Source organism: Vidua chalybeata, chromosome 2 (genome assembly GCF_026979565.1).
Source record: "Vidua chalybeata isolate OUT-0048 chromosome 2, bVidCha1 merged haplotype, whole genome shotgun sequence".
Classification (NCBI taxonomy): Eukaryota; Metazoa; Chordata; class Aves; order Passeriformes; family Viduidae; genus Vidua; species Vidua chalybeata.
The window spans coordinates 80,623,912-80,637,012 of record NC_071531.1 but is presented as its reverse complement, the minus strand read 5'-3'; the positions used below and the strand labels follow the sequence as shown (position 1 = coordinate 80,637,012).

At 38.3% G+C, this 13,101-nt stretch overlaps 1 protein-coding gene across 2 annotated transcripts in view; it reads left to right on the top strand.

Moving 5' to 3' along the window:
* Positions 1-13,101, top strand: part of NOX4 (NADPH oxidase 4) — a 96,423-nt gene that overhangs the window by 53,450 nt on the left and 29,872 nt on the right. For both annotated transcript variants that reach the window (XM_053935219.1, XM_053935218.1), the window contains exon 13: positions 5,773-5,854. In XM_053935219.1, coding sequence (XP_053791194.1) covers positions 5,773-5,854 — 82 coding nt within the window. The remainder of the gene's footprint in view (positions 1-5,772; positions 5,855-13,101) is intronic.

Here is a 13,101-nt window from a genome sequence, read left to right as displayed (position 1 = left end):
ACTAGGCAGATTTTTTAGTTTGAAATTGCAGGACTTACAAAGTGTCCTTGTGGTGAAAGGTGGAAGTGATATTTGTTTCTTAGTGAATGCAGAAGAGGTAATTACGGACACATGACTACAAAATATCCAAATGTAGAAGAGTGTCACTATGGATAGACCATTTGGTACACAGCTTGGCTGGCTGCTGACCTGCAATTTCTGTAATTTTTAGCTGATGAAGCTGTTGTGTTCTCCCACTCTCTGGTTGCTTTCTCATCACATTTCTTTTTATCCTTATTAACTTAATTTTAAAAAATGGTATTAAAGAAATCCTTATCCTGTTAAGCCAGTTGCCATCAGTTTTACAGTGTTTTTAATTGAGTTAATTGTATGCAATTCCACCTTTTTTTATTAGAGGTTCAGAAAATGGTCCGAAGGTGTTGGGTAAAAGATAGTTGGGATAAACAAACCAGTAATGTCTCAGACTTCAGGTATATAGTGCAGTGGCCTCATAGTTTCATACCCATCGAACTGTGAAGGAGCAGGGAGTTGATTTTTCAAGGTCCTTGGAATACAGCAGAGTGAAATCATAGTGAAGGTGATTTTACTGTTATTTTCTGTAAGGTATTTTGTAACAAAAAGGAGTGAGAAAAGACAACCACAAGACCTGACTTTTAAAGTCAAATCTTGCACAACTGCAGTGTGTGACTTTTGGCATAATTTTTGAAGCGCTAAAGCAATAAGAACTTCAGGGACGTGACAGCTTTAAAAAACAAGGCCAGTGCTCTTTGTGCCACAGCGCGCTTTTGTCTACAGAATATGAATAATAATGTGTTTTAACTCATGGGTACCTTCTATAGAAATTATTTTTCTCTGCTGTGAGAAGCCCCAGATATTAAAATATTGCAAAAAATTTCCTTTGTGTCTTTCCACTTCTGTAATAGTGTATTCTGGAAGAGGGAAACTTGACTGTGTAACCAGTTTGAGTGACCTTCAGACCATATGCCCATTCTTGCTCTCATTTTTCTGACATTACTGTCAACTCACCATACTGAGCACAACCCCATTCTGTTTGAGAGGGCATTAATCTAAATATTTTAAAGGGAAAATTTCTCTTGAAATGCATGTTTCTGTCCTTGTAGATTAACTGGCTTGGCATAACATGTATTACCATAAAGATGGTAAGGGTATTTATAAATGAGGTTCCAGTAGCTGACTTGTGAATATGTTATGCTGGGAGGGGGAGGAGGAGCAAAAGTTAGAACAGAGAGAAGAAAACTTAGATAAAAGACAGGGAAGAATGGTGTATAAATATATAGGACAGGTTAAATCCATAAAGATTTCAATGGCAAACTTTCTCTTTTTTATAGTCTGCAGCCTTCCTGATTTAGGAAGACAGGGCATAAGACTGTGTTATTACAGCCAGTCTCCAGTCATCACAGGTAACTGATTATGCTACATGTTTAGCTAAACATGTATGGTCTCAATGAGACTGCCTAAATTTAACTGAGGACTTCTCACTGATAAAGGATTTGGAAGGAATTGTACACTCAAAATGAAAGCCAGGAGGAAGTTGAGGTGTTAATCATATTGAAAACATAAGTTTGAGCATAAGATGTCACTGTGCAAGCCTTCTTGATGTCTCTGAGAACTTTGTCTTGTGGGCAGACTTACGGGAGCATCAGTGAGACAGTGTTGCTCTGCAGTGTCACATGCAGCAGAGTGACAAAACAATCAGTGCTATAGCTGATCTCAGAACAATGTGAACAATCCTGTATCTAGTGCAGACTTTAACTCATGCAGATTGTATGAATAGAATGAGGAGCAGAGAAGGTAATTGCCAGTTTTCAGAAGTAGGCAACCTTGGCTAAGTAAATGTTATTCTTTTTTATTTTAATGAATCAGACCAACACCTAGACAAAAGCATCACAGGAAAAAGGATTCAATTTTGGAAGATACTTCTCTAAAATTATCCAAGTAATGAAAAGATTCTGACTTGTTTTAGTTCTATTGGTTAACTACTGATTGCAAATCAAAATAATGTAAAAATGCTCTAATTATTGGTTTCATTAGTTCTCAAGTCTTTCATTTGTTGTTGTAGCATGAATTAGATCAAGGTCTTAGGTTTCTGAAAAAATTCTTCCCCCTTTGGGAAGCTATCGTTTTGACTTTTTTCTTGTGAATTGAAAAGCCTTCTCTTGTGAAGCCTTAGTCTTCTCATATTTCCTTTTGTAAGAGCTCCAAAAGTACCTGTGCTGTCAGTAACTACCAAGGCTCTTGTCATCTCCCTCATCACCTTGATGGATGTTCCTTAATAATGTCATTTGCCTAGAGTGACTTTGGTACTATGCACACATATGTGTAATAGGAGAATGTCATAGAGCTAAAAAGTGACATGTGTACACAATGGTCCCATGGGACAAATCAGTCTTAAAGGTTCCTGCATGCCAATTCTCTTAAGAGGATTTACAGGACATGGAGGTTAATGTGCTGGGAGAAGCCATAGAATAGATTTGAGATGAGGTGCAGTACTACTGTGTAGTGTGTTTTTGTGGTGTCCTGGTTTCAGCTGGAACAGAGTCAGTTTTTGTAGTAATAGTTAGTACAGTGCTGTGTTTTGGATTTAGGATGAGAATGATGTTAATAACACACTGATGTTTGAGTTGTTGCCAAGTAGTCTTTATGCTACAACAAGGACTTTTCATCTTTACATGCCCTGCCAGTGAGAAGGCTGGAAGGCATAAGGATTTGGGAGGGACACAGGCAGATCAGCTGACTCCAACTGGTCATAGGGATATTCTATAGCATATGGCATCATGTTCAGTGCATAAACTGTGAGGAAGGCTGGCCAGGAGCTGCTGCTCAGGAACTGGCTGGGCATTGGTTGGCAAGTGTGAGCCGATTGCATTGTACATCACTTGTTTTGTATATTCTAATTATTTTTATTATTACGACCATGATTATCATTTCTTCCCTTGTCTGTCCTAATAAACTGTCTTTGTCTCAACCCATGAGTTTTCTTGGTTTTACTCTTCTGTTTCACTCCACCATGGGGGGAGTGAGAGAGCAGCTGTGTGGGGCTTGGTTGCTGTCTGAGGTTAAACCACACCACATGGAAAAATGAATAAAGTCATATGGTGAAAAGAAAATACATCTGCCTGGGAAATTTGCCATAGCGTGGGGGGGAAAAAAAGTTGTCTTTAACTAAGACAAGATCTAGTAGGAAAACTGTTCAGGCCAATTTCAGACGCCATAACTTGGCTGCTTTTGCTCCAGTACTGGCCAGCCCTGTCACATTACTATTCAAAATATTTTCAAGATCACTGCTTGCTGAATTGAGTCCTGGAGTGCAGCCAGGTGGCCTTGATCAATGTGAAAGGGCAGCAGCACAATAATAAGTCACAGAGTAGGAGATAGAGATGGAATATGGCTCTCTGCCTGGGTGATATCTATCTCAGATAGAACAATGGGGCGGGACATATCTGCACATTCACTGGGATGTGTTCTGTCTCTCCCGGAGAGTCACAGATCCTTACCAAGATCTGAGAAACCAGCTTCACTCACCTACCTGTACTGTGTTATTGTGCAGCATTGAACTAAGAACATGTCTCTCCATGTCTTACATCGCTGTCACACCTGGTTACAGGCCCTCAGAAATAAATCAGCTGTGCCACTGCAAAGACAGATCCTTAATCATGGTGTCTCGCACCATGTTCTAGAGATTAAAATCCTCAAGTCATGGAAAGAAGTGCTGTCACTCAGTGTTTGCCATTGTAAACTTCCTCCCATTCTCAGCCAGGCACACACAAAGGCGGCTGTTTGAGTGGAGGCTTTTGTAAAGGATGCCTGGAAATGAATCGGTAGCTTGGGTTGTGTGGGGAAATTACTGAAGCAGAGGTGGAGGTTGATGTGCTCACTCTGAAACATGAGGGGATATTTTACATCAGTGAAAACTTTCTGTAGCCTTTCAGTTCTCGTCCATTGGCTTTTGAAGATGGTAATGTATCATCTTTAAGGATGATAGGGTCTATGTACAGCCTATTGCCATGTACCAAAAGGAAAAAAAAAAAAAAAAAAGGAAAGCAAATTTCTCCATCTTCCTAAAATTTCAAGCAGAGGTCAAGAAGTAGTGTATTGGCAAGCTTTTCTTCAATACAGTGAGAAGGCTGTTTCCTGAAAGGTACTCATTGGATTTAACTTCCATCTTTACAGCATTGCATTTATTGCATTTCTTTTTGTTGGCCGCATCTGCTCTTTGTCCTAGTTAAGTACAGGAAGACTAATTTACATTTTGAAGATGTGAGAAGAATTTTGGAAGTAGAAATGGAAATCTTTCAGAATTGAATATAAAGAGGTGTAGAAATAAAGGAACTAAGATAAGCCCTTCTTTCTTCACTGGCAGATCCTGGTATCTTATCCAAGATGTTTGCAATACATCTTAGCCAGCTGAGAAAAGACTCAGGTGTGAGACAGCTGACCTTTAAAAATGAGGCCCTAACAAGAGAGTTTTCCTTATGAATTAACTGTGCTTTTTTCAAGGTATTACAACTTTATGAAGTATAGTTCTGATGGGTTTCTTTCCATTTTAGAGGCCACATAGCAGAATTGTATCCAAATTAATGGAGTTTAGTTTTGATGACAGAATATTACATAAAACTAAATGTTTTTTTGTCCTTATCCATAAACTTGGTGTTAGAGGATATTTTAAGATACATAGGAATCTAAGATGAGGAGGACTACACTTACCCTCAGCTTCAGTTTCCAGAATGAAAACTTTCTTGGAAGAGAGTTAGTTTGGAGAAATCCATGGTACAGCTGCCACACACACCATAGACTACAAACTGTGGTTTAGCAAAAGAAGGATAATACCTGTAGCTGAAGACTTTCAGCCACAATTATAAAGTACTGAGGGAAGGGTAGGAGGTGGAAAGGGCATTGGTTCTGTGCCACTGTAGGACAGATTAAAGTTGCAGGTGATGGAAAGAAAGAAGGAAACAGGGCTATGGAGAGCTACTAAAGGAATTTGATCTGGGTGGAAATCCTATTTTGTAATCCTATTCTATCCCTGAATCTGGGTGTTATGTGAATTTTGAGGAGGTTTCCGTCTTTCATGACTGACAAATCTGGACTGATAGAAGGTCCTACAGATCCTACTTGACTTACTGTGTCTAACCACTTCTAGAGAAATGCATAGAAGAAAGGCAGCTATGCAAACTACAACCACCCCTTCATTTGGTGGTCAGTGAAATTAAGTTACAAAAGCTTTACCTCCTGCAGAAAATCCTATCATGCAGTTTTTGAAATAGATAACGATAGAAAAGAAGTCCAGTCTTCCAATCATCCTTAAAAACATCAAGTCAGTTATTGGAGGATTTGTATTGCATTTAATTTATATGAATTAATTAATCTAAGTTGGTGTTGACTACTGTGATCCTTGAGTGGCTGGTGAATCCTTAGGGGCTCCTCCTTTCTGTTTAGACTAGGCTCTTCAAGGTAGGGACTTTTTATGGTTGGCTGTGCATGATACCCAGAAGACCTTAGAAACTTACAGGCACTACTAGAATTTAATATTGAATGAAAAAAAAGGCATTTTAAAATACTAGAAGGTTTTACAGGAAAGAGTGATTATTAGTCCCTCTATGCTTAGTTTTGTCCTCTGCTAAATATTTCTGGAGGAGAGAATTCACTGATATTACTGCTTGCTTACTTGTGGCCTGAACATATAATGCAGAGTCACAGTCTGCGTTTGTTTTTTTTTCTTTTTTTTCTTTTTTTTTTTCTTTGTCCTGACAGAAAGATTTCGGGATTTACTGCTTCTGCATTCAAATCAAGATACAGAGATTCTGCCCATCTTTCAGCAGAGACGCTATCCCAAGTAAGTAAGATTGTCTTCTTGGGAGAAATAAAATCTTTATCTATTTGCAGTGAGGGAGAGTGAAGCATTTATAGCACTGTACATGCTTTTGGTGCAGAATCCTTAGGCAGAGCTGTCAGGGAGCCACGTGAGCACTGATCTCTGCAGTCTTTTGAGTGGTGTCAAGAGAAGCAGACACGCACTGCAAGCATGCTCCGCTGTCAGTGGGGGAGGTGGTGCTGGTGGTGGAGCACAGATGTTGAGTCTCCTGGATCAGTGTCTGATGGAGCTTTGTTTCTTTGTTGACACAGGTAAATGTTTTATCAGGCTAATACCCACTCTTGTCTTCTGGGATTCCATCGTTTATGGGGATAGATTCCCTTAAATTTTAACAGGCTTTCCTCTGAAAGCCTACAAACACTAGGAAACATTTTTTTTTCTGTCTTTTTTAGGGGTATATGTTCACCTATATCCCTAAAGGGATCGAAAGCGTAGTGTTGAGTGTTAAGGAGGTCTTGAAAGTATTGTATATCCTGGACAATACCTCTTCTTTTTCCAAGTGACATACCTGAGTGAAACAATAAAAGCTCTTTGCTATTTTATTGACTAGAAGAAACAGTCATTTTCAGCTTGAACAGAGGCAGTGAAGGGGAAAGAAGAAGAAATGGTCCTCACATTAACCCTGACCAGAATGAGCAATGAAAGAATGCTAGTGCAGGGTGGACAGAAGGAGGAGATGGAAGAAAGAATGTATGTAGACAGTCCTTCAATGATGATGGAAACAAGCACAGTTGTGTATTTTAATTATTATTGTTAGGAGGTTTCTGAAATAGATAAGAAGTCAATGAAGCTAGGTGTTAAAGCTCTTTAAATCTTATAATGCACATTTTTTTTTAAGAACAGACAATTAGAGAGGCTGAGTACTGAAAGCCAGTCACCTCCTCACTGTGAATACTTGAAAATGCAACCACTCAAGGATGAAATCCTGATTCTGAAAATAGTGAAGTTTTGCTTTGATTTCAAGGGAGACACAGTTTTGTCGCCCTAAATTTCTTGTTTACATTGTCCATTGTCACTATATTGCTGGAATACTGTGGAGGTACAATATATGAAATAGTGGAAGGCACCTTATGTGTATGGATTGATCTGCTTGTTTCATTAGGATTTCTATGAATTATTACTTTTCTCCTCATCCTTTGGAACCTTGGCAGTACTATGCTTTGCTTGGCTTGATGATTTCATTTTTGATATGGACACTGTCAGACTGGTCTGAGAAACCAGTTTGTTGTCCTTCCTCAAAGAACAGACTTATCTTCATATAAATCATTCCTAAGATGTTTGACTTTCCATTTCATTACATTCAATTTATTGCTAGCATTCTTGGCAAAAAAAGTCTACTAACAGTATTACACAATGTCAGATTCATGGGCAAATGAGTTGTCTGTTGTCTTCTGACAGAGGATGCATTCAACTCTTCAAAGATCGCAGAGAAAATAGCTTGTATGGAGCTCTGCTGCTGTTTGAAGTTATAATGGCCTTGCAGCACAAAAAGGATACATATTTTCAGCCATGTTACTTGGGAAGATTGACTGATACCTCTAACGTACAAAAGTCAGACAAATTTTGGCACCTAACCAAAAAGAAGTTTGCGTATATTCTTAAAAGCAATAGATTCTTGTTTATAGCATCATTAATTGATGCAAATTTGCTCGCTTGTTACAGAAATTTATCATATATTACCACTCATTTAGAAACTGGTTGAACACTATCAACATATCCAAATTTCCCCAAGGGTTGTCTTTTGAGCAAGGTACTTGTGTTCAGCAAAGTAGAAAACCTGTTTATCTTCATAATATATTTTGTCTTATTCCCATATAATTTTTTCACATTTCCTATTCTAATTTCCACTGAAGGATCAGTTAACAGAAATTAAGGTAATGAAGAGACAGATCTCATAAATCAGTCTCCCTTCATTGACTTCAGCTGAGCAATGGCTGGTTGTACTACATTAGGATCTGAGTAGAAAGACCATTTTAATGAGATGTTGTCACAGGGCACAAACTGGAGCTTGTCATGATTAAAGAAATCCAAAGAATATTGAAGGTTAAAAATAGAAGGGAATTTTTAGTAGTGATTTAGCTGAATAGTTTGACTAAGGAGGGCTTAGTAGGTAGAAAGGATAAAAGTTTTCACATATTTAAGAGACAAATGTCCAAAGGAAGGAGATTGGATAGGAGGATGTTCAGCACCACTCAGGATATTCAGAATCATTGCAATAAATATTTAAGGCTAAATGGGCAAACTATAATCCATCAACTTTTGGAAGAAATAGAAACCTTGGTGTTCTTGCTTGAATTATGTTCTTGTTCATTTATTACATTAGGACCTGAACTCTTTCCCAGGTAACAGCAGGATAATTTTGGGTGCGTGTTGTTCTCAGAGGTGTCTATGCACTGAAATGGCTGAAAGAAGTTTTCTAAAATATGCATGGACATTAAGTTTTCTAGAATATGCTGAATTTTCTGGGGTAAATGTGTCAAAGAAATATGTTTTGCCCTCCTAGTTTATTTTCCTTGTGTTTGCCTGAGTTTATTTGGTCAGCCTTGGCTTTGGACAGCCATGGAGCCAATACCTGCTCTGGCAAGCAGAGGAGACTACAGAGAGGCCTGATTTTACACAGGTCAAGTCTTATAAAGCCACACTGTACATAACCTTGACTTCTTGATGTACCACTGTGTCCCCACATGGCATCATGAGCACCAGTTCTCACTGTGGCCTGTGGACTGGGAGGCAGTGCTCTGCCAGCTGGTGGGACAGCACCCACCCAGCCAGCCCAGCCTGCAGTGTTTGTCCTCTCACTTTTCTTCACAGGGTTGCAGAGCAGAAGGAGCTTGGCTCTATCTTATGCTTCAGTCTTATGCCTAGAGTAGAGTTTTTAATGAAACACACTGCACTGCATGTTACACGTGTTACAGAACTAGAAAGAGCAGTCTAATCAGGCAAGTCTTTTTGATACTTCAAGTGATTAATGTGGTTCAGGAATCAGATGTGACCAAACCCCCTTTTCCACCTCATCCAGAAACTGACCTGTCCACTAAGAGAAATATTTGGAGGGGAAAACCTGTCGCTTTGCTGATATGAAGCCATTACCATGTCCATAAGGATTCGCATTCCTGAAACTAAGAATAAACCTGCAGCTGTGGGCAACCAAATGGGTTGGGGTGCGTAACTGCTGCTAAGCGTAGCCACCTGGGAGAACCCTCTGCACACAAAGCAAATGACAGAAATATCTGCAGTTTTGTCCTGCTCTCCCTCACTCCACAAGCCTGCTGAAGTCACTGAGGGGAGTTACACCAACACAATCAGGTCTGTCAGCAAACCAATTTTTTTCCAAGAAATTAAGATTTGTTAATCTTAATTTGTTCATTAGTTTAATTCCAACTCCTTACTTTTCAAGTGAGCATTATGGCCCCTGTATCTCATAAAAAAACCTTTAAGAGTTTCACATTTAGTATATTTCTGCAGGAGCTTTTCTCATGTTGAGATCCACTTCATACTTTCCTTGCTTGTCCACCTTGCCAATGTCATTCCTACATGATTTTTTTCACAGTTTCACTCATAAAATGCAAGAACTGCTAGAGTGCAGCAAAGACTGCACAGGATTGCTCCTGAAGAAGGCACTATGCTCATTAATTTGGCTGCAGGGTCCAGCATGTGATAGGGTGCTTGGTAGTAGCAGGGGCTTAGGTTGCTCCATCCCTGCTGACTCCACTCTGCTCCCGACTGCCTGTGCTGTGTGCACAAGGGAAGGATATGCAATTGCTTGAAGTGCTGGAGAGAAGTGCCACTTGTAGCTGGGCCTGATAATGTCAAAAGAAAAAAGCAAACCCAAAAGAACAGAATGGTAAGGGAAGTGATAAAAGAAGTGTGAGAGTGAGAAATGAGGTTGATGGGTGAATAGGGCAGGAGACAGGCTAAAATGGCACAAAACAGCATTTAAAGAGGGATGTGCCAGAAATGCTACTGTCATTACAGGTTTTTAGCAAGTTTTTTTCTGTCTAGAAGTAACTTGACAGATCAGCTGTACTTTATATTTTCAACTTAGTGCTGAAATCCTCATATAAATATGTTGTTTTTTAGAGGGATTATTTGTTTTGTTTTTTCCCCTTCAGAAATATTTGTGGTCTTCTCTTATCTTCTGTGGGTCTGATAAAAAAGTTTTTGGGTGATTCACAGATTTTAAGAACAGAAGGAGTGGTTATGTTCCAGCTAATTTGAGTCCCTTCTTTACATAAGCCACAGAGCATTACTGATAATCCCTGGAGCAGGTTTTTCATTCAGCCAGAGAAGGAATTTAGAATCAAATTGAGATGTTAAAAACTGGAAAACTCACGAGCCTTTAGATCATCTTGTTTCAGTTGTCATTTACTTCACCTGTGATAATTTTTTTACTTCAGTTTCCAGTATCTGCCATCTTACTGTACCATTTTCTGCTGAAGAAGTAAGTCCTGTACCATCTGAAATGACACCTCCATACGAAAGGGGGAGGTCAATTTAAAACTTGCCCTTCTCTTGAACAAAATAAATAATAATTTCTTGCAGTGTAAGGCTTGCTAAACAAGTCTCTCTCCCAAAATTTTAAAACCTTTCAAAAGTTTTCTCACTTATTTTTAAATAAAGTAAAATAAACAAACAAACAAACAAAAAAAGGCAGGAATGAAGAAAAACTAAATTTTGGTGACCATTTCCATAATGTGCACATGGAGAAAAAACAGCACTTCTTTATAGTCAAATAGGGAGACAATCTAAACTCATGAATTTGACTGTATAAGAAATAAATCTTATTATTTAAATAGAATGGCAAAGTCTTGAATTTTGGAGAAAAAAATTATCTTAGAATCTAGCAGGTATGATGAAATAATACTCCAAATGCATTTACTTTCCATCTGTCATAAAGTTACAAATAATTCTTTTACATATATTCACAGTAAATTAAGGTAGTCTTCTTGTGTATGCACAAAAATGCTGGTAATTTCCACATCACAAAAAAATCCCAGAAAATACAGGAACTTCATAAATATCTATATGTATATATCTTCAAGTACATATTTGTGAAGGTCATCTTTGAAAAGCTGCTGAGAAGTTTCAGCTTAAAAAAAGCTAAATGGTGTTATTCAATTCTCATCATGGAGAAGTCTAGACAAATAGAGAGCAGAAAGTTAGTTAGTGCCCTCCCTAAACCATTATGTCTTCTGGTTCCCAATTGTTTATTTTAATGATAATGGATCTGTAATGGATCTGTGGCAATTTCCTACAGCTTGAGATCTGAGCCAAGAAACAGATAAAATTTCATAAATAAGACCCCAGGAATAAAACTTATGTCTTATTTGCAGCTGTCTTGAGAACATTTTTCTTTTTAGAGGAAAATAATCTGTGACTAACTCAAGAAAGTAGTGAGATATGGCTGCTGGAAGTGATGGTTCTCAGTCAGTGCATCCACTGAGATTCTCTTGAATCACAGATTGAAATGAGCACGAGAGCAGCTAGCAGAGCATGGCCTAGAAACCCAGTTCAGTTTGCATTAGAAACAAAGGCAACATCTTCCCTGATGTTTTTCAAGGGGAAAAATCGTGACCTATGTGTTCATCACCGAATCTTCATTCCAAAGGCAAAGAGATTTTTAGTTTTAAAAAGAGGGGAAGAACTTTTAAGGAGTGGTTTTCTATTAAAGGCTTCCTGTGAAGTGCTTTACAAAAGATGTCCTCTTGTTACAGAGGAAAAACTGAGGCATGGGACTCTGATGTGAGTTACCAGCATCATCCAGGATCAATTCTCCTTAGGATAAGACCAGAAATAGAAATCAGGTCTTCTACAGTTCTTTCAGTTGTGTGCAGTTGGCTCTCTCATCTGAAATAACATCTATCCTGTTTTCCACTGCTAAAACATGTGCCCTGCCTGCCCATATTGCTGAAATCAGATGGGAAGGTGCCAAATGAAGGAGCCTTTCAGAAGTGCCCACATAAGCACTTTAAATGCTTTGTGTAGCATTGTACATGAAGCATGGAAATTACTGGTTTTGAAATGCTCCAAGATTTATTTCAAAATGCAGGCTAGAAGCAAACTATCTCACTATCAGTCTGTGTCCTGAGAAACCTGAGTTTCAGAGAATTTTGATGACTTGATTAAAAGAGACTTCAATGACTTGATTAAAAAAAGAGACCTTTTTAAGGAATCTGGAATGACATTTAAAAAAAGTTCAAGCTCTTTGAGAAGCATATTTTTAGGAAGTTGGGATTTTGTCTCTTTTTTTCTTTTTTTTTTTTTTTTTTGCTTGTTTTTTTACAAACCATGCAAGGCTGAGCTCCATAACAATAAAACCTTCAATCTAAGTCCATTTTCCTGTCATTAGGGGTTTTTACAAAATGGAAAGAACAGTATCAATGGAGTAGCTGGTAGGTGTTCATTAAAAAGAGCAATCATGTTATAGGAGTAAAAATGCAAGTACTGGATCTAAATTTTTTTGAAACTGAAATGGAAACAGAAAGAAGACAGTAATTCATACTGTGCATTACATATTTGAGCTCAGATTCTACAAAGAACTCATGTGGACCTATCCAGATAATATCAAATGGGACCAAGTCAGTATCTTGAAAAATTTAAATACACTTTAAACTAAGATATGGGTCATAAATTCCTCAAGGCATAGGCTATATTTGTTCAGAGTACCAGTACAGTACTGCAGTAACTTGCAAAATAAAGACACTTTTGTTCTGTTTCCAGTAGCCTCTAGTTCGCGTAACAGCACAGAGTGAACCAGTTCCCTTAAAGTCAAGGGGAATTTTGCTGCTAACTTCAACAGGACTCAGACCTGAAATCTAAGGCACAAGTATAAATCTTTCTAGGTAGAAAGATGGGGGGGGGGAAAAAGAAGACATTTGTGCAGCAACATACATGCAAAATTGAAGCTCCATGTGCATATGTATTCTCTTTTAAGTAGCAAGCATTCTAGATGCTACTTGAAAGTACCTGTTTATCATAGCATAGTTGTGGCTCATTAGGAGGCATGAACTGTTCCATGCAAAACATTGTGATAATCCCAGTTAAGCATGGGAAATGGCTGACTGAGAATAAAAGATGATTAAACCTTTCACAGCTTTTGGGAGATTAAATCATTGCTTTGTTCAAAGTGAATGGGAGAAGGCAAATCATTAGAGCTGGTTTTCATCTGGCTGTCTGGGAGTATGAGCATGATACTGGTTCTTGATAGA